This window comes from Paramisgurnus dabryanus, chromosome 19 (genome assembly GCF_030506205.2).
Source record: "Paramisgurnus dabryanus chromosome 19, PD_genome_1.1, whole genome shotgun sequence".
In the NCBI taxonomy this organism is placed as follows: domain Eukaryota; kingdom Metazoa; phylum Chordata; class Actinopteri; order Cypriniformes; family Cobitidae; genus Paramisgurnus; species Paramisgurnus dabryanus.
In genome coordinates, this window is record NC_133355.1 from 33,811,377 (window position 1) to 33,829,782 (window position 18,406).

Genomic DNA, 18,406 nt, shown 5'->3' on the forward strand with positions numbered 1-18,406 from the left:
GTGCATTACAGCATTTATCAATGACTGATGTTCAGGTGAACTTTATTCATATTAAAGATAATTCTTATGTTTATTTGACAGTAAGTTTACATTTAATTTTGTATAAAGGGTAAATACAAATTAAAGATGAACAACAATTTATTCATACAATTTTTTATATAAATATTATATAGTTTATAGAAGGAGGCTTCATAGACTTGGCAAATTTATTTGTTCAGAAGTTTGTAGACACAGACATTCGTTTTGGGCATTTTTTGCAGTTTATCCCAAGGCTTTTTTAACATTCATACCATTATAGCATTTATACCGTATTCATACCGTATATAGACCACTTTCGTGTTTGCAAACAGAGATGACATGGTTGCAGAAAGTGACAGCTCCGCAGTAGCTGTGGAAGTGTTTTAGCATTAAACCGTGATTTTTATGGATCCGGTGTTCTGTGGAAGTCTGATTCCCCTATATTTCCCTTTAGTGCAATGTTTCTTATAGCGTTTTAATCACGTTACGTTTATTTTTTAGATAGATAAAAAGTTTAAATGGCTTGGCTACTGATATGCATGTATGTAATGTATTATTTATTGTTTCTTTTTTGCTAAATCTATTATTTTTACAGTCTGAATTGCTAAAGTACATATAAAAGCAATACTATCATGTATTATATATAACAACGTTTATTCAATATGTCATAATTTTCCTGTTTTCTATTATTTCTTCCTTATATTTATAGCCTACGTGTTTGTTCTAAAACTATTATAAAATTATTATGTTTAAACATACATTAAAAAGGCCTGTTTATATATTAATAACACTTTACATCGTGTGTGTGTGTGGGGGGGCTATATTTATATATTTATTAAGTATGTAAACACAATAATTTTAGAACCAACAGGAAGAAGACATAAGCTAAGATATAAGGAAATAAAAAGAAATAATTATACAAAACGAAAAAAATTATGAAATATAAATTTTTTTGATATTATTGCTTTTTCAGTATAAAAAAACATTTATTCTGAATAAATTATTATTGTAACGTAATAAAATTCTATAAGAAACACATGGAGGGATCAGACTTCGACAGAACACCGGACATCTTCTCTACTTATTTTCTATTTTAATTATTAAAAGATTTCCAGATGATTTCATCACTCCAGTCTGTCCGTTTAAGGGCTTATTGCAAACATAAACACCTACATTTATCTTCAAATGATGTCTTCGACGATGGTATTCTATAAAAATGAAAGCCATCTTTTTTGTCATTTCTATTCTGACACTTAACAGCACAACAGGACATTTTCTAGTGAGTTATCTTGCTCTTTTCACTCGTGTCTAATACATTTCCACTGTTTTTCTGCAACCGCATTGCGCGCGCAGCTTGCAGTGACGTAAATGTGACGTCTACTCCAGAATGGTCTATACCGGCAATAGAAATTTTGGCCATTTCATCCAGCTCTAGCTATTAGATGGTAATACAATGAAACTTTGATGTATGAAATGAATACATAAATACAGTTTTCTTAGGAGCTTAAATGCATTTTGTTAATGATGTTGGAAAACCAGCGGAAAAGAGAGAATGTAAAAATGAACTGTTTTGATTGGTAATGATGGTTTAATATCATTTTATGTAATATTACACTGTTGTTGTTTTATTATACCATTTAAAAGGATAGTCCACCCAAAAATGAAAATGTAGTTCTTCATTTTCTCATCCTCATGTTGTTCTAAATATTTATGAGTTCGATTAACACAAAAGAGGATATTTTAATAAATAATGATAAGCACACAGCTGATTGTAACCATTGACTTCCATAGTTTGTGTTCATAAGAAAAAAATAAATTCATAAATATTTAAAACAACATGAGGATGAGAAAATGATGACAGAAATTAACTGTAGATCATTGAAAATGTCTGCTAGTCCCCACCTGTCCATTTGAAAGCTCCTGAATCTGTTGGTTGTCATTCTCGTCCAAAACTTTGTCTGGAACTGGAGGTGGTTTGTCTTCCTCCGGCTCCACATGATAAACGATGGCGGCTGAGCGCCTGGCCTCCATGTCTGTGCTGTGGCGGATTTTCTTGCTGAGGTTAACGGAGGCGTACTCGACGCCATCGGGCAGCACCGACCGGTCTGGCGTGGCTGGGCTCGGGTGACTGTTGACCAGGGGTGCGGCCGGTTCCTCTATGTTGAGCGTACCGTTGGGGAGGCCGACGTCTTTCAGCTCCTTCACCGTCTCGTACAGAGAGTCCTCCGCGCTGACGTCTCGGGACGCGGCCTCCTTCACCACCTCGTACGTGCCGTCTCCCGGGGCAGCTTCACCATTGAGCACGGCTGCATTGAGGGCATCGGTGGGTGGAATGCTGGGTAATTCTCGGTCCTGATGATACTTGGAGGACCTGATCTCTGATTGGCTGGACAGCATGTCCTCTGAAGCCTGGGGACTGTCCATCGTGTCCGTGAGTACTGTGGACAAATGAACATGAGGGACAGACTTTATCTTATAGCTGGTTATAAACAATGATGAGAAGAAATACTTTGATCACATTGTTACCTGTACCACTTGTGACAAGACCATCATGGGAGGTGTTGCATGCCAAGTCTGTGCCGTGACTCTCTGCTGATTGACTGCATGTTTCCTTCTCTGACACCTGTGGGGAATCAGGTTATAATGTTATATATGCACTGACCGGTCTAAATGCTACTCAGTGATGATCTGTTATTAGGTATTAACCCAAATCAAAGACACTTGGATTGAGCTCTTTGTTTAAATCCTCAAAGTGTATCGAACACAGTGGCTCAATGGGACCACCTAGTGGCAGTGTTTTGATTCAGCCTGTTGCTAGGGTGATGAATCCTTTAGACACACAAGGTTAAAGCTGAGAGCCACTCAGATTGCCAAGGCAAGACAAAGACTTCATTTAACCTGTCAGCCGCCGACAGACGCCGTCCTTTAACCGTATTCATGCTCGATGCACTCACACATGAGATGTTCATTATTGTACAAAGGTTAAACACTGGACATCCATCATGTTTTTATATCTGTAGATGATTAGTGCGTATTTAAAATACAGTGTGTGGAGGATTAATGTCAGACCTTTGCCAAAGCGTTTTGCAAACCTTAACACCCGCATTGTGTAATACTGTCTTATACGTAACCACGTCTCTCACTTAAAACACTTGTCATTATGCTGCAAAAATGTTCGGGTTAAATATTAAATCTAGTTTTTAGCATCATCAACCATGTGGATGTTGTATAATGATCAGCATTTTGTATGTGCCAGCAAGAATAACAAGCGAATTGAATGCACTATTAAATTCCTATTAGGATACACTGAATAAACAGTTACATCATCCGTCCCCTTCATCCACATTGGCTGCACTGTTCTGTTTAACACAGAATGGGATATATTGATAAATGATGGTAACCACACAGGAGACTTTGCATAGTATTTGTTTTCCCCCTATTGAAGTCAATGGGTCCCGGCACTTGTGTGATCGCCATCATTTACCAAGCATGCACAGCTAAAACCATAAAGATGGGGTAAACATAACCTTATGAATATGAACATATATAACTACGACTGTGACGGTTGTCATAATCACCGCACCACCACAGCGGTGTGCATGTCACAAACGACCAGCAGAGTTAGTGTGCTATTTGCAAGCGGATGCAAACTAATATCAGTAATGACCCGCTGGCTTTGGGGACAGAACATTGATGCAAGATAGTCTAAGGTTACTGGTCACTAAGGTTGCAAATAAAGTATCAGAACACGTTTTCAGTGCGGCTAATAACATTATAAACCCAATTAGGTTCTTCACTTGAACCTTGTGTTGAAGTGCTACAATAAACACAAACATACAGTAGTTCCCGTGGGTGCTTCGGGGCTGGGCTCGAGCACCCACCAAAATGGCCTAGGTCACTTGCTTCACATTTTGTGTCTAAAACCACACGGAAAATGTGACCGTGCCGCTTTCTTCCTTCTTTTCAAAGCACTTGAACGCTCATCTGCCATTGCCAAGTAACCTAAGTATTGCTTGACGTTGGCGGAAAAAGAAATCGGCGCCTACGAACATGCACATTTGTTAAGAAATGTATATCTGATCCCCGTTTACATTTGTAAACTTGAAAATATATGTATGGATTATATATAAGCCTATATGCCTCAATGCGCACATGCACATACTTGCATGCACACGTGCGCATCAACACACACACGGCAACCCTGGCATGCGCGCACACACACATCCACACACCCAAACACACAGCCCCCCCCCACACACACACCCAAAAACACACACACACACACATGTTGGTGTATGTGGTTTACGGGGACATCTCCATAGACGCAATGCATTTTATACTGTCCAAACTGTTATATTCTATTCCCCTTACCTACCCCAGTCCCTAACCCCAATGTCACAAAAACCTGTTGCCAGTCTTTAATCTATGAAAAACTACCATTTAGTATGTTTTTTTAGCTTTTCCGTTTATGAGGACACTCTCTGTGTCCCTGTAAACCACCTTTATAGCATAATAAACATGTCATTATACACTATTCATGTCCTCGTAAACCACATAGACCAACCCACACACACACACACACACACACACACACACACACACACACAATAAATTAATGTACAGTTTGTTGTGGTAGATGTTTAGTTATTGATAGGGCTGTTTGTTTGTAGTATTTTACCACCACGATGGTAATGCACCAATTCAGTGTTGTTTTGGTTATAGAATGTGTGGGTGTGTGCGTGTTTGGGTGTGGGTGTATGTGTTAGTGTGTGTGGATGTGTGTGTTCGTGTGTGTTAGTGTGTGTGCATGTGTGTGTGTGTGTGTTCGTGTGTGTGTGTGTGTGTGTGTGTGTGTGTGTGTGTGTGTTTGTGTGTGTGGATGTGTGTGTTCGTGTGTGTGTGTGTGTGTGTGTGTGTGTGTGTGTGTGTGTGTGTGTGTGTGTGTGTGTGTGTGTGTGTGTATGTGTGTGTGGGTTGGTCTATGTGGTTTACGAGGACATGAATAGTGTATAATGACATGTTTATTATGCTATAAAGGTGGTTTACGGGGACACAGACAGTGTCCTCATAAACGGAAAAGCTAAAAAAACATACTAAATGGTAGTTTTTCATAGATTAAAGACTGGCAACAGGTTTTTGTGACATTGGGGTTAGGGATTGGGGTAGGTAAGGGGAATAGAATATAACAGTTTGGACAGTATAAAATGCATTGCGTCAATGGAGATGTCCCTGTAAACCACATACACCAACATGTGTGTGTGTGTTTCTAAATGGTTGCACAGTCAAGCAGCCATAAACATAAGCTGTCAGTCATACAGTAATAACAGTAACAATAGTCCCTGTCTATCCAGCTGTTTATGTGCACATGTATGTGGTTATTTAATCACTCATTCACTGAGAGCTAAACATCTTCTGAACTCTTGAACTCATTTCACAGACGACACCCACTCAGCAGATCCAAAGACGACTCATGCGTGAAGTTTCTCATGTCCCCGTGGCCAAACAGACATTTTAATCTGTGCGCTTCCTCCCACAAACCCTAAGCTTCACAATAACCGCCCATTCTCTCCGAATTTACCAAGCCCCCAAGCGCAGCGCTCGCACATTCCCATCACAAAAACACAACCGATTACTTCAGCACCAATGCCAAATACACTCTCTAAAGACCATTCATATAACACTGGGACCTGTGTCATTAAAAATCCCTTTAGAAATGTTGTGAAAGAAGACGTGGGCTCTGTTTCAGATGAAAGCATTATGGTAACACATGCTCACGTACCCCATTCATCAGGTTCTCATGGTCTCCTGTAGGCCCGCTCCCTTTTTTCTGCCTGTGGAGATAATGTCAAGAAATGTTGAGCCTTTTGTCCATTTTTGAACGTCGACATAAAACTGAAAATTCCAAGATGCAGATTCACTCTAAATATGGTAACAAAAGAGTGCTGTTATTATAGGTCGAATAATATATGTATATGTAATAATATGCATGAGTCTTGGTTATGTAAGCAGAAATGAATCCCAAATGATTTACACTCATGATAAATATAAATAAAAATGGTTGGATTTTCTCATATATAGTTCTGTATGTCCCTGTGTTCTTCTCCTTACTCTCTCTCTATTTTTCTTCACTTGTTTTTTTTTTTTTGCTCTGTTACACCCAAATTTATCCAGCTGGGGATTATATTATCTTATCTTAGTTCAAGCTTCTTTAGTTCCAACATTTTCAGACTGCACCCTCTTTGCAAAAGCTTAATTGGCATTAGAGCACTTAGTTTGCAGCACTTTGACCTCGGTGCGCAGTAACATCATCACTCACGACTACTCCCCCTCTCCATCACACTTCCTTCAATATTACTGCGCCCGAGGTCAAAGTGCTGCAAACTAATGGCACCTTCAATTGCATAGTACCCCACGGTTTAGTTTAATTTGGGTCGGGTCAGCTCACCTCACTTTGGTGTGGTTAGCTTTTCCATCGAGTTTAGTAACACTTTGCAGTGGGAGGGATTATAGGCGTGTCGTTATATTTGTGTCCTGCCTACTACTGTGACATCATACAAGTGAGAACGTCATTATACATTCCCATACATTTCTTTATTTCTCAGTTTTATCACTACCTCTTTCTAACATGACAGTTTCTGTACAAACACCCGTGGCGTCGTCAGTCGACACGCTCCGAAGAGCCTCATTTAAGTTACACATATAATGCACACGTGTGTTGAAAATGTGCCGCTACAAACTGCAAGTCTGGAAAAAACTGGTATGCTGTTCCTGTGGATGTTTTTCATCGCTAAAAGAGAGTTTGGGAACTTTTAGCAGAGCACAGATGACAACATGTTTGCTCGAGACAGCACAAGCTAGCATGAAGGTAAAGTTAATCTTTTACATTATAGCGATGACGCTGGTAGTGACGATTCTCTCAGACCAATCAGTGATCTACAGTGTTTTCGCGTCACGTTTGGTATCAGCTCAGATCGCTTAGAACGCCAACCGAGGTGGTACGGAAAAAAGTATCGAGTACTACGCACCCAATGGAAAAGCTCCCAAAGGTAAGCTGACCCGACCCAAACTAAACCAAACCGTGGGGTACTATGCAATGGAAAAGCGCCATTAGTGCTCTTCTGCCATACAGTATAGTTCTCATTGTTTATCTGCTTAAAAAAACACGTTTTATTTAGTGCCACCATACTTGCATGTAACTACTAACTTTAAATAAGGAAAACATGGAAGTGTTTGGAGGCTTCTAAATTCATCCCTGTTTGGATCCTAAGGAATGAATGGGGCTAGGCTAAATGCTAACACATTCATGACGAGCTGTACAAAGATTAAGTGCACGCATTGAAAAAAGATTGGAATTCATTCATCAGGTCAGGTGGTCAGAGGGTGCATGAATTTCTACATAAACTTCAAAGTGAATTTCGCATATTATTCAAATGTTTTTTTGATTGATTTTGGCTCCTTTGCTGTTTAAATATCAGACTTGGCCATTGAAAAACCCATATTAGCCAGCCAACACTGTATACATGAGAACATTGTATGATTTGAAACAACATTATGATATTTTAATTATAAAAATATTATGAAATGCCGTATCAGAACTACTGAGTTTTTATGTTACTCACCCCTGACAGCTCGCACACAGCAGCAGCAGCACAACCGAGATCAGCAGGAAAACAGAGAGTGCTGTGAGGGTGCCTATAAGAGCCAGTTCACCTTTAGCCAAAACTGTGACCTCTGACCCTAACACAGCACTCGCAACAGGAGCCATTATACATCACAATGATGAGGGGCCTTCATCGACCAAATGCACCTCAATGCAGAGGCTGGACAGAAAAACACAGAAAGACAGAGAGAAAACACACTAACATCATGTAACTTTAAAGCTTTTATGAACCATACAGCCAAACAAATACCATTTTTGGAACCTTTATTTTTAATAGTGTTCTGTGAAACATACTACAGTATATATCAATGCTAATTCAAAACATAGACACTATTGTGCATGGAGAGAGGTGAAATGCAAAAATGTTCTCAAGGTAAATCTAATAATATTAAAGCTGTCCATCTCCTCTTCCTCCTCTTCATCTCACACAAAAGATCTGCACTGCTCAACTCAAACTGAAATGACGTCATGGAACAAACCTGCAAACATCTCTCACTGTGCTGAATATTTTCATCTCTATGGCTCTTTGCAAGCCAGCCACAAGAGGGCAGACCAATCCAGACATACAGTAGCACAGCCCACCGCTCTCGTGCGGTACTGCAGCCTGAGACTTTATCAGAACAAATGGCTCTTGGACTTTTTCCTTAGTAACCCAAACATGTAGGCAACTTTCATTTGACAGCCATCCAAAAGTCTAAGTCAGAGCTCTGGTCCAGGACGCTGTGTGTGATGCTGTGCCCCACCTCCACAAGCTGAATAGACCGATAACAATCACATATCTGGCATCCCAGCGGAGACCGAGGCCCAGCAGCACGTCTGATCCTTTGTGTGAGATGAAGAGGAGGGAGAGGAGATGGACAGCTCAGAGGGGGGAGTTTTTCCTTTTCCCTCAGACTTTCCGATAAAAAAGGAACGGAAAGCTAACCAAAGTCCCGAAGAGGAAAACGTTGGCATTGCTTCTAAACAAATGACATTGAATGCATTCAGTCTTTCTTTTATGCAAACATGTTCAGCCTACTCTGTAAAGCTTCACGGTTAACGCATGCCAGGGGGAATAACAGTATGTTTGTATTAGATGAAACAGACAATTGTGCAACTTAAAATCCCATGCAAATGAGACTGATACACATTAACATGTTAACTAACTCTCTTGAAAAGCCCAGCACGTAAACTACAAACACAACATATCTCCCTGTCTATTTGAAAGCACAAAATAAAATTGAAAATGGGAAAAAGTTTTTAAGATTTATGACTTTTGCTGATTTGTTCGCCGTGAGGCTAGATGTCACAGAAATGACACACACACACAAAAGTTTTTTGTATACTAGATGCTGGAAAAGTAATATAAGTAATAAAAAATATTTCCCAAAAAGCTATAACACACAAGAGCACAGTCTTGCACAATTCCCTGTACCAAAAATTAATAACAAGTCCTACCTGAAGATTTGTTTGGCTCTGGTGATTGTTGCCTGCAGGGAAACAGAGAGATCAGGCCATTATTAGATTTAGGAAGACAAATCTCACACATAAAACTAGACAACACACAGAGAAGAATATGTGTCACTCATTCAGTGATCAGAAACATACAGATCTTATCTCTTTAATTTTTTGCATTTGGCACACACTTTGATCCAAAGTGTAAATATTATCATTGTGTGGGAATGTAAGGCTGCTGTACCATTTCAGCTACAGAAACATCTCCATCACTAAACAAACACAAGGCAATCACATGAAATAGATGATAATAATTTTCTTTTCTTCAAAGGCCTTTTTCCTCCAATTAAAATTAGCTATAATGTTTTCAACCCCTAGGGAGTCAACTGACATTGGTTTAACTTAGATCTCTCTCTTCTATACGTTACATTATTACTCCGCTCGCCAGTACAGTTTAATCTTAGCCGCTACTTAGCTGATTTTTCTGTGTTTTCTTCTGCTTTTATTAATGTAAAGCTGCTCTGAAACAATTCAACAATTGTGAAAAGCGCTATATAAATCAAACTGAATTGATGATTGTGCCCTCTGCTCTCACCCCATCACAGAGCTCTTATATGAGTCTCTCAGCATGAAAACATCTCAGACATCTGTTAAAAGCACCAGTGTGTGACATTCGGCCGCTCTACAAAATCTGTTTGTCTGTTTATCTGAGGCGGAGAGCAGAGGAACATCAGTTAGATCTTTACAAACTGGATATAAAGATAAATCACTATGGGAAGTAGAGAAATAGATTTTTAAGGGAAGTCATTGTGAGTGCATACCAGGGTGTTGCTATGCAGTTGGTAAAAGCCAAAGTATAGTCCATTTTTAAGTGTACACAGGGGTCCGCGTTCAGTGTGCGTGAAGCAATTTTCGTTATCAGAAGAGTGCGTGCGTGTCGTACGCGCACCGCCGGATTTTTGAAACCTGCTAAACTGTACGTGTAGCTCATGCACTGTATGTCTGCGTACACGTATGAGTCAAATAAACTATGCTGTGCAAGGCTGTGCCTTCGACTGTGCACATACGTAGACTATAGACAGTAGACTATACTTTGGGCTTAAGGTGTTCTATACACTTGCTTCCTACTGACCCATTCTTACGGAGACTATTTCCATACTGTATATGGAATGGATTCCCTGCTGAGAAAACCAGCTAAAAAGACTGAACAGCTTGGTCCCTCAGCCTGGTCAGGTGCTTTCCCAGGCTGGTTTTAGAGTGGTTTACACCACATTTTTAGCTGGTCAGGCTGGAAGACCAGCTGAACCACCAGCTGAATACCAGCTTGACCCGGTTCACCAGAGTAAGAAACCAGCATAAACCAGCAAACTTTTATCTAAAACCACCTAAAACCAGCTCCAGCTGTTCTTTTAACAGGTTTATAAACGGCACACCACTTCTTAATAAGATGCACTTTTGGAAGTACCCTTCATGTCCAAAGCACTTTAGGTAATACAGAAAATATTGAACATTGAAAACCTACTTCACATTTTCAAGAAACATCATTTTGTTTGATTTATAAGCTTGTTTCCTCCAGGGGACATCAAAATACTGGTATTACTATCTTTGTTGGGACAATTGGTCCCCACAACGTGATAATTGCCAGGTACACACACAAACACAGACACACAAACACACACTCAGTGTTATTGTTTTGTATCATTTACATTCTTCACCAAATTCATTTACCTAAACTGACACCATGTCCTTTTCTCTTTTGTGTTGACTGAAGAGTGAGTTTGTGGGTGATTGTAAGCAAATGAGATCCACCAAATGATTTGGACTGACAGCCAATTCCTTAATTCAGCCAAGAAAGTATTTGGAAGAAAAGATGAAAGAAAGAAAGAAGAGAATGGAGGGGTCTGTAAGAATCTGCCAAGCACAAAACATCCCAAAATGAGGGCTTGCTGTAAACCCAGAAAAATGTGTTGAAATTACAACCCGTACTATGCTTATTACCACATTTTGGTTTGTTTTTTATTTTTAGTACTTTTGTTTTTGTTGTCTAATTGTGTTTTGTTTTCATGCAACAAGATCTTCTAGTGGAACATTAACACGGAGTCTGTATCTCATAACAAAATCATATGCAAACTAGTTGGTGTGTGTGTGTGTGTGTGTGTGTGTGTGTGTGTGTGTGTGTGTGTGTGTGTGTGTGTGTGTGTGTGTGTGTTGGCTATATCCAGAATAGCATGCACTCTTATAAATAAAGCTTCATAAATGGTTCTTTGTTGGTTGTATGGTTTAATAAAGACTATTTCACATTCATATAACTGTTTTGTTGCACAAAAGGTTGTAAAGACTATAAAAATGTCAATTGTAAAAAAAGAAAAAAACCTTCTTTTAAGATGTTAAATAAGTATTTGGTGTCCCCAGAGTACATTTGTGAAGTTTTAGCTCAAAATACCCCACAGATAATTTATTCTAACACAGGGCCGGAGTGGGACTCATTTTCAGCCCTGGAGTTTCTTGCCTTGACCGGCCCATTTTAGTTCACGGGTGACTATTAAAATAATATCATTAAACCCTTAGTAGTATAAGTCTTCAGTAGAGCACTGTTCTCTGCAGCCTTGCAATTCATTGTATTTTTTTAATATATAATTTTATATTCAGTGCAAATGCAGTTGCCTAAACAATTATAATTTTTGCCATAATCGTGCAGCCCTGCCATAGGACATTTTAATATTACTCAAGTAAACTTATTCAAAAACTAAAGGAAACAAATGGGTTTGTGTTTTCCCCTATATTTCTATTTCTAAAAAATGGTGGGTCTTGAGATAACCTGTTGGGTTGATAAAGTTTGGAAACCCCTGATATACAATACACAAGCAAGATTGCAAGTATGCAAGAAGTATGCATTGGAAACAAATGGAAAAATCTGTATCTTATTTTTTTTTAGTATAGATCATGTCTATTGCCAAATAACGTAGGCTAATTTGATCCTGAAACATTTTTAGTTTTGCTGGTTAAAAGTCTCCTCACATCCTGATAGCAATCACTGTGTTAAGTTGTTTAAATGTATTTGTAAATATTTGTCATCTGTGAAAGGCGTAGGACCAAAAAATGTTCAACAAATCATAGATTTCGGTCCGAACGGATGATTCCTTTTATGTCCCTCATACGTAAGCGTAATTTGAATTCCCACCGCGCAGCGAGTCCACGCAGATACCATACGCCATCGGCGCGTTCACGTGCGCTCATCTCCTGTCTGTAAACAGCGAGAACACCAAACTTTTCTGCTGAATTGACAACCTACACAGGAGCAACAAAACTAAAGGCATCTTTTATAACAACAACAGCAAAAACTGCCTGGATCAGCAAGAGCAAAAACCCAAATTAATATCTGTAACTTTACTGCTTTACCACGAGATGAAAACAGCTGCAGGAGGCAAAGGGTCTGAAAGGGTCGTTGCACTGTTTATTTTGGTAAGGTAGGTACGTGATATGTTTGTATTGAGATGGATTCAGATATTCTACTTTGATGAAACGTTGTGTTGCTTATGAAATTTGTGTTCGTTTTCCGGATTAGTATAACGATATAGTTACTACGTCTACACAATCGAACGTGTGCTTAAACTAATTCTGATGTAAACCAGTTGTTTGGTTATTTTGGAAGTGTTATTCACTTTGTACTGCAAAGTTTTCTCACTGGTGAATGAGACATCAGATGTGACCGTCTGATCTGTGCGTGTTCATGTGTTTTGTAAGAGGCGTGACTTTGGATGGCGATTTGACTTGAGGGTGGGATCGGGATTTCATTGCTAGGCGGCTACCGTTAGCATTTTTCAAAATGTGTTACCCTACCTTTAAAAAAGAGAAAACATTTACAACATACTTTTTTCCAATAAACTGATGAGTTTTGCATCAAATAGATTTTTGTTCCTCTTGCAATAAACAATGAATAATGACTATTCATAGAGGATTCATTGCTACATCTATGACTTAAAATGATTTAAAAAAATACGATTTGTAAATCCTTTTCCTTTTAGAGGCCGTTTGTATCAAGACATGCTCAAGTTTATTTTAAATATAGACACGCAGCCGGCAAGCGCACTCAAATATAGACGCGTCTGAAACAAAATCGTGTTCACAAGTAAGCGCTTTGAAAAGCAGAAAAAAGCGGCACATCCTGCGTTTTCCATGTTAATGAACCCTAATGCAAGAATTCTTTCAATAAGTGGTTGGGACTCGGGACACAATCCACTTGGGCATAAAGCGGCGGGGACATATCTCACCCGCAAATACGGGAATGGTGCTGCTGGGGCCAAGGGACAGCAACCGTCATCCCAGTGGCCTGACAACACCGGCCCTCGTGGCCAAAAAAAACAGACCGGCCCACCGGGAATCCTCCCGGTTCTCCCTATGGCCAATCCGGGCCTGTTATAACATTTAAAAATGTACACTTTGTAGGTGTGTCCCTTTAAATACAAATGAGCTGATGAAATGCAAACACTGATCGCCATAATGGTGGGTTGTTGAAATTGAAACTCAATTGTGAATATCAATTATTCTCTCTCTCTCTGCACAAAATAGCAGTGTTGTGGTTGAATAGTGCAGATAGCAGATTAGACTTGCTACCTACGTCACAAAACAGGCAAAATCTTAATGAGCTATTTTTTCACAGGCTTGCAGGGAATGGTTTATCAAAACTAAGTTACTGGGTTGATCTTTATCACATTTTTTTTGGTTGATACAAGCACTGGGGACACAATTATAGCACTTAACATGGAAAAAGTCAGATTTTCAGCCTATGACCCCCCACTTCACCAGGTAAAGTTTCCCACAATGCAATGCAATTTATTTTACTTTTGGTACAACTAATGAAAGTAAATTCAGGCAAGATTTTTCTTGATTCCTTATTTGATCAGACCTCCAATTTTGAATTAAAAACGTCATTAAGCAGGCAAACATTTATATTTTCCATGATAGCCAAAGTTGTCTGCGCATGTCGATCAATAGTATTTTTTTATTTTACATGCAACATAAAAAATATTAATGTGCATAGTATTTAGAAAAAATGGCTTTTCCAAAATTACAATTAAGCACCATTGTATCTTTGTCATGAAAAGGCAATGGTACATGCAGTAATAAATGCCCAGTGTCTCTATAGACAGACAGACAGACAGTAACGGGACGTCACTCTGAAGTGTAATCACAGATGGGAACAGCTGTCACATATAAACTCCAACACACTGGGACACTTGTTTCATAACATATGGGCTTTTGATGAGGAACATCGGTCTCATTTCTAGGAAACATTGACTCTATCTGTCATGGTTTGACAAATAAACGATTCCTCTGCTTTATCATTAATTATAGTCAGTAGGATATGATGCACTGATCTGACCTTCACACAGTCATTAGTAATGGTTACTGGTTTAAGTCACAGCAAGGTCCTTCTATATGCAAACCATCTGATAAACCCATGAGATGAGAACTGTTGCCATAGAGACACAAATCAGCTGATCCAATGTGGCTGTTTTCATTGGACGAGCCCTCTGGCTCATGTTCGGCTAGGAGTTTGCTGATTGGTTAGTTGTTTACTGTCAGGCACAAATGACAGTCAGTGACCCATGGAAATGATTTGCTGTTACTCTGCCCCAAACAGCGCTCATAATAAGACTGTACACAGTTCATTAGTTTAGTGATGATCTTATCATTTATATCAGGAGTACAGTGAGGATTTATGATGAAACAGGCTGGTGTCTTTCCTCATCCTTCTGTTCTCACACTGCAGGCACAAGATGGTCAGCGCTCTCTCTCTCTCACTATGATTTGGCCTCGGGTGATGATGAGTAGGGGGTTGGGTTGTGTCCAGGATTTCTAGGGTTGGGCTGGCTGTTTTCAGGATTTTGAGTAATGGGTGCTAAAGTACTTTTCAAAGACCCCACACTCAAAAATGCTTGGGTTGTTTTAACTTATGGTTAGATCAAAAATGTATATTTTCAAGGTAATTTATACCAACCGTTGGCATTTACCAAACCACTTGTTGAAACAACCTAGCATATATATACAAGAAGTATATAATAAAATCTGTTGTTTTATTCTTTCATAGGCATTAACACTTTGGTCCATTTTACCAATACTGTGGGTCAGATTTACTAAACAAGTTTAAGCTACACAGAATACCAACTTTCCTTCATTTCGAGCATGATCTGCTGAAGATGAGTTATTACCAAAGCTTTTGATTGCAGAAAAACATCTTAAAATTCCTCATTGCTTTACTCCCACTTCTGTGCAATTATTTATTCAATAGATGCCGCTGGCGCCCGAGTGGAAATCCATCACCGGATGCATTCTCCGGAGCTATCCAGCTGTGCTTTTCCACAAAATCATCACAGCCTCTTCGTGATCCCCGAAGAGAAAAGTTTTACTGCGTGCTTCTCTATGACTATGAACCAACTTATCTACAAGTATGCTGCTTTTCCATTCCTTTCTTTATTATGATCTATGTCAACCAGACGCTGCAGATCTCAAGACACAGATAGAAGAATGTAGGCACATACATGGAGTTTGTGACCGTTTGTGAGGTGATCCAGATAGATAAGGCTCTTACATGTGATCTGTTAATGGTACATACTGTATAGTGAACAATGGCTTTGTTGCAAAAGGCAACAGTTGCTTGCCTTGCTCTAAGACTACAGCTTTCCATAACACATTCCCCCATTAAATGACTTTTCCAGTCTTTTATTTTTTATGGCAAGAAACACACAATCCTAACATTCCTTTATAAAGGAACTGATTTTTTTCCTTTTATCGCTCTATGGACTCAAATTATTTAGCTTTGTAGGCAGAAGCTGTGACTGTTTAATGCATTTATCATTACTAGTTGATACTAGACAGTACCACTAACATTGTAGGCTGACAGTGATCATTTTGGTGTCTGACATTGGAGCTCCATTGAGAGGCATCACTGTGCAGATAAATGAATTGGTATAAGAATAACTCATGTGGTTAAGGTACAAGTGAATCACCTTTAAAGAGATTCACCACAATACATAACCTGTGTGTATCCCATCATCCTCGAATACAACTCCTGACCACACCCATCAACTGCCATGCATTGGTTCTTCGGCCTATCAGAGAGGTTGCTACAGGGCAATGAGGTTTTAATGCAGTGGCCAAATTGACATGAGAATATCATATTTCTTCATAAGGGCTCTTCGGTCCAGCAACATCAAAGCAAATGGATTCATTAAAAGCTGGCTGTACACTTAGCTGAGGTCTGGATCTTACAAAACCTAAGCAGCCTAATAACATGCACTCATTCACCACAACACTTCATGTGTCTGATATTGAGATGATCAACTGTAATATACTGTCCATATTCTCATACATAATGGAAATGGACCTCTTATGAAAATTATCTAATATTTTTTTACCATGACCACCAAAACACTAAAAGCCAGATTTACTAAACGCGGCAAATTAGCGTGAAAGTGCAATTCCTAATATCTGCGGGTTATTTACTAAAAACGCACAAATTAAATAACACAAGCGCAAAAGCTGATTTCCATAATGACCAACGCAATCTACTAAGAGCAGCGCAAATTAGTTCAGGGTCGCAAATAAGGAGAGCCGATGAGGTGCGGGTGATCTACTAACACCTGATGTGCTTGAGTTCAGGACCACAGACCACATCGCAGCTGTAAACTTTGGGGTGTTTAATCGCAGCTAACAAAGCCATAGTACACTGAAAAGAACTGGAGGACAAAAAATGAGAGTTAACAAGAAGTTTTAAAACCTGGTCTTGTGTGACTTCTCCTAGTGACTTCTTTTACATTTCCTCCAGGAAATAAAAAAATAACATGGCTTGGCAAACAATATTTTTTACATAATATGTTGCATTCCTAATCAACTTAAAAAATCCTGATCTCTGTGATGCTTCTCCTATCAGCAACAAGTGCTAAATGATTTAAGACATGATTAAATTTGACAGATTGCAAACATCAGTGATATCACAAACATTAGTAAATCGCTCAAGACCTGGTGTGTCCACATATGTAGACATCACATTTTTTGTTGTTGCACCAACATGTGAAATCTGCTGTACACAATTACACTGCTTTATGTTCAAAGAAAAATATTTTTTATTTATTGGTTCTTTCCAACCCCAAAATAGCGGGAAGAAATCGAAAACAAAAAAAGTCAAACCAAAGCTTGGGTCTTAAGAGGTTAAATAATATCCTCCTATAAATTTTGCGTCTAAAGCCCGGAATCCACTGCAGGATTTTTGCCCTCTTATAAGATCATTAACTTATCACAATGTGCGACATGGATCGTTTAAACTCGGGTACGACAGGCATGTAGGCTGTACGATGATGACACGGAAGCTTCGGCGGCAGCGTCACACATTGCGCAACGTCACCAGCATGCGCTCGTGGCAGTGTTGCCAGGTTTGCGGTTTTCCCGCACAATTGGGCTATTTTGAAAATACAGTTTCGGGAAAAATTTTGGGGGCCGCGGGTTGCGGTTTTTTGGGCTAGTTTTATAATTAACATTTTTTATCTGTAGACTTTATTTTCCTAATGTGCATTAATCCCATAAGAAATACCTGTCAACCCAAGGACAGCTGTAGCGTCAGGAAGTCAGTGGAAAAGTGAGTGGAGGGGCACGTTTTGCTCTTAATATCACAAGAAATTACCTTACGTAAGAAGTTACGTCTATACTGAGAGGATATTTACACACTATGTGAACCCATCTTTATATGATATTTTCAAGTTAAATAGAAAATTTTAAATACATAGATAGTATGTTAAAAGGGCAGAGTTCATACTGTCTCAAAATGGCCCGGTTGGGTACATTTAACATTAAGATAATCTTAAGAATTACTTAAGTAGAATTTTTTTGTTTAGAACAGAATAGTGTGTGAAAATAGAGCCCTTTAAGTGCATTAAGAAAATGTTCATCTGCATGGAAAGTACATTGAAAGCAATAGTAAGAGTTTATTTTAGAGCCTTTGTTGTAATTTTTCAACTGTAATTGGACAAAGGTAAAAATTGGGCTAGTTTTCATTCCTTTTGGGCGGGTTTTAAGTTGTCATTGGGCTGGAAATTTTTCTTGGACCTGGCAACCCTGGCTCGTGGTAAACAAATACCAGTACGCAGGTCGTAGCAGCAAACACACTATGCAGTAATCATGTTGAATTTCTGACACTGTCAGAAAACTATCGTAGGCTATCTTTGGACGCAAGACCGGAAAAACGGACGTCTCTGAACCTCTCTCACTGTACGACATAGGATCACCGATGAAGAGCCA

The 18,406-nt window shown here is 39.1% G+C and overlaps 1 protein-coding gene across 3 annotated transcripts in view; it reads right to left on the minus strand.

Moving 5' to 3' along the window:
- pag1 (phosphoprotein membrane anchor with glycosphingolipid microdomains 1) overlaps positions 1–18,406 on the minus strand; it is a 58,591-nt gene that overhangs the window by 6,270 nt on the left and 33,915 nt on the right. For all 3 annotated transcript variants that reach the window (XM_065253710.2, XM_065253709.2, XM_065253711.2), the window contains 5 exons: positions 9,116–9,147; positions 7,638–7,838; positions 5,798–5,849; positions 2,545–2,641; positions 1,921–2,456 (listed from right to left, as the gene is read on the minus strand). In XM_065253710.2, coding sequence (XP_065109782.2) covers positions 1,921–2,456; positions 2,545–2,641; positions 5,798–5,849; positions 7,638–7,783 — 831 coding nt within the window. In that variant the 5' untranslated portion in view covers positions 7,784–7,838; positions 9,116–9,147. The remainder of the gene's footprint in view (positions 1–1,920; positions 2,457–2,544; positions 2,642–5,797; positions 5,850–7,637; positions 7,839–9,115; positions 9,148–18,406) is intronic.